The sequence below is a fragment of the Cystoisospora suis genome (genome assembly GCF_002600585.1).
Source record: "Cystoisospora suis strain Wien I chromosome Unknown contig_13048, whole genome shotgun sequence".
Classification (NCBI taxonomy): domain Eukaryota; phylum Apicomplexa; class Conoidasida; order Eucoccidiorida; family Sarcocystidae; genus Cystoisospora; species Cystoisospora suis.
The window spans coordinates 1-2,411 of record NW_027165801.1 but is presented as its reverse complement, the minus strand read 5'-3'; the positions used below and the strand labels follow the sequence as shown (position 1 = coordinate 2,411).

The 2,411-nt window shown below is 44.6% G+C and overlaps 1 protein-coding gene across 1 annotated transcript; it reads left to right on the top strand.

Moving 5' to 3' along the window:
• Window positions 1-394: 394 nt before the first annotated feature.
• On the top strand, window positions 395-2,392 carry CSUI_011532 (rna polymerase-associated protein rtf1; the record flags this gene model as incomplete). The annotated part of the gene is made up of 2 exons (XM_068071630.1): window positions 395-1,033; window positions 1,955-2,392. Coding segments are annotated over exons 1-2 (948 nt in total), but the record flags the coding sequence as incomplete, so codon positions are not given.
• Between the last annotated feature and the right edge of the window lie 19 nt (window positions 2,393-2,411).

Here is a 2,411-nt window from a genome sequence, read left to right as displayed (position 1 = left end):
GATAGATAGATTTAAGATAGATCGATAGATAGATAGATCGATAGATAGATAGATAGATCGATAGATAGATAGATAGATAGATAGATCGATAGATAGATAGATAGATAGATCAAAGATAGATAGATAGATAGATTGAAGATAGATAGATTGAAGATAGATAGATAGGATGTTTCGTGTTTCGATCTTTTTGTATTTCCACCCGCATCCTAGAAGAGAACGTCGTTCTTTGTGTTCTTTCTTTCGATGTTTTGCTTCATGCACCATCTGTCATGATCTTCCTTTCTTCTTTCCTTCTTTTTATTTAGTTGTCCGTGTCTCCTTCGTAATCTTCCCGATCATCTTCATTCGATCTTTCTCTCTCCCTTCACCCCCTTTCTTTCTCTTTCTTTCTTAGACTCGTGGCGAAGAAGAAGAAGGCGCGGCTGATGGAGGTGTAGGAGGAGGAGGAGGTAGCGGGGATGATCTTTTTGAAGAAGATCGTGTCGATAGCGACGAACAGCGCCGTAAAGATTTAGCTCGGCGTATGCTTCAGAAGATCTCTCTAGAGCTTCTCAATTCCGCTCGTTTATCGACGGAACGTCTCTTACACATGTTAGAACATCCCCAGGCTGAGAAGTACGTCCGCGGGTGTTTCGTTAAGGTGCCACAGCCCTCATCTTCACCTTCAAATGAGGGATCTTCCTTTCTCCTCTTACCTCCATCCCCTGGATGGGTCTGTCAGATTGTAGGTATCCGATCGTGTGAACCGTATATAGTGCGATCAGGCGTCGGAGGTGTGTCTACGCCTGCTGGAGAGAGAAATGCCTCAGGTGGGGGAGGTGCAGGGGGAGGGATGAGCTGTAGCTACAAGCTTGTTCTGCGGGTCGCTCCGAAAGCCTCCGCAAAATTCGATCGAGAATTTGCCTTAACGGAGCTTCTAAATACTCCTGTGACACCTATCGAGTTCGAGGAATGGAAGAGGAAACTCCAAGAATTCGACTCGGTCGATGATCTAGCCAAAAGAATCAAAGCGAAAGTCCAGCAATTAAAAGAGGTAAGAAAGAGTAAGGAAGAAAGAGAACCTTCTCTTCAAGAGGGATGGGAAGAGCGTGATGCCTAGATGCTTCAAGTAGGGTGGATTAAAGGGGATGCTCTCTGGAAGATAGCCGTCACTTCATCCTTCTGTGCTTACACATCGTACAGGTATCTGTTGATCCTTCGTTCTACTGGCTCAGCGAGGATACATCCTATGTCTACTTCTCTCTCTACACATAGAAGTATATATATATATATATGTATAGGAGGATTCGACAGGCAGGGATGGGGGAGCTAGGATTTGAATTTGCGTGCGTCTCTCTGTCTCTAGATAGGTGTATGTTTATGATATAGAAGGCACGTTGGTAGAGAGTCTGCAAGAGATGTATGTATATGAATCGAGATGTAGAGGACATGTCTACGTGTGGAAGAGGGAGAGACTTCGAGGGAATACCCAGGGCAGACTGGGTCAACGTAGGGGCTTTTAAAGGGAGAAAAGCACACTGCAATAGTCGCCGAAACAGAGGATGCATGTGGATGAAGGGAGTAGGAGGCTCTCCGAGTCATTCGTTTCTTCTTTGGGTTGTCGGCGGTCACCTCTCTCTTCTTTTCGTCGAATTTCTCAGGAGTTTCAACAAGGAGGGATGGAAGAAGGGAAGATTCGATCACTGCCATTCTCTCCGCGATTCTCGCATTCTCTCGTACCTCCCTCTCTCCACTTCTCTCGTGCAGCATACATACATATTCACACATACATACATACATATTCATACATACATATTCGTACATACATACATATTCGTACACACATACATATTGATACATACATATTCGTGCATACACATTCGTACATACATCATACATATTGATAGATACATGTATAGGTACTCGGTAGATGTTTTAAGCAGTGACGTGGGTGAGTGGCTTTGTATGTGTGCAGTTTACGTTTACAGATGAAGACGTTCAGACTATTCTCGCTCGTAAGCAGCAAGACAGTGGAGGAGGGTCAGCCGTCACGACAAGCGGAAATCTGTTGAAGCAACTAATGTCCATCAAGCATGACTTAGATTCCTTAAATGCCTCTCTTTCAAGTATTTCTACAGCTAGCTCTTCACGTCGTGATATGAAGGAAAAGCTCCAAGTCTTGATGAGTAAGAAAGCAGAGATTGAAGCGAGAATTGCCCGACGTAAGGCTGCGGGAGGAGACCAAAGAAAACCTGGATTTCTACATGGCTTTCTCTCCATGGAGAAGCGAAGACAAAAGTTGCAGCAAGCAAGTTTTCTTCAGCCTACCAAGAGAAACTGCACGAGAGACTTAGTAAGCAAGAGAAACGAGGCTCTTCATTCGGATCACTTCAGTCTACCAGGAGGAGGGAAGAGCCTCGTTTCTCTTGCTT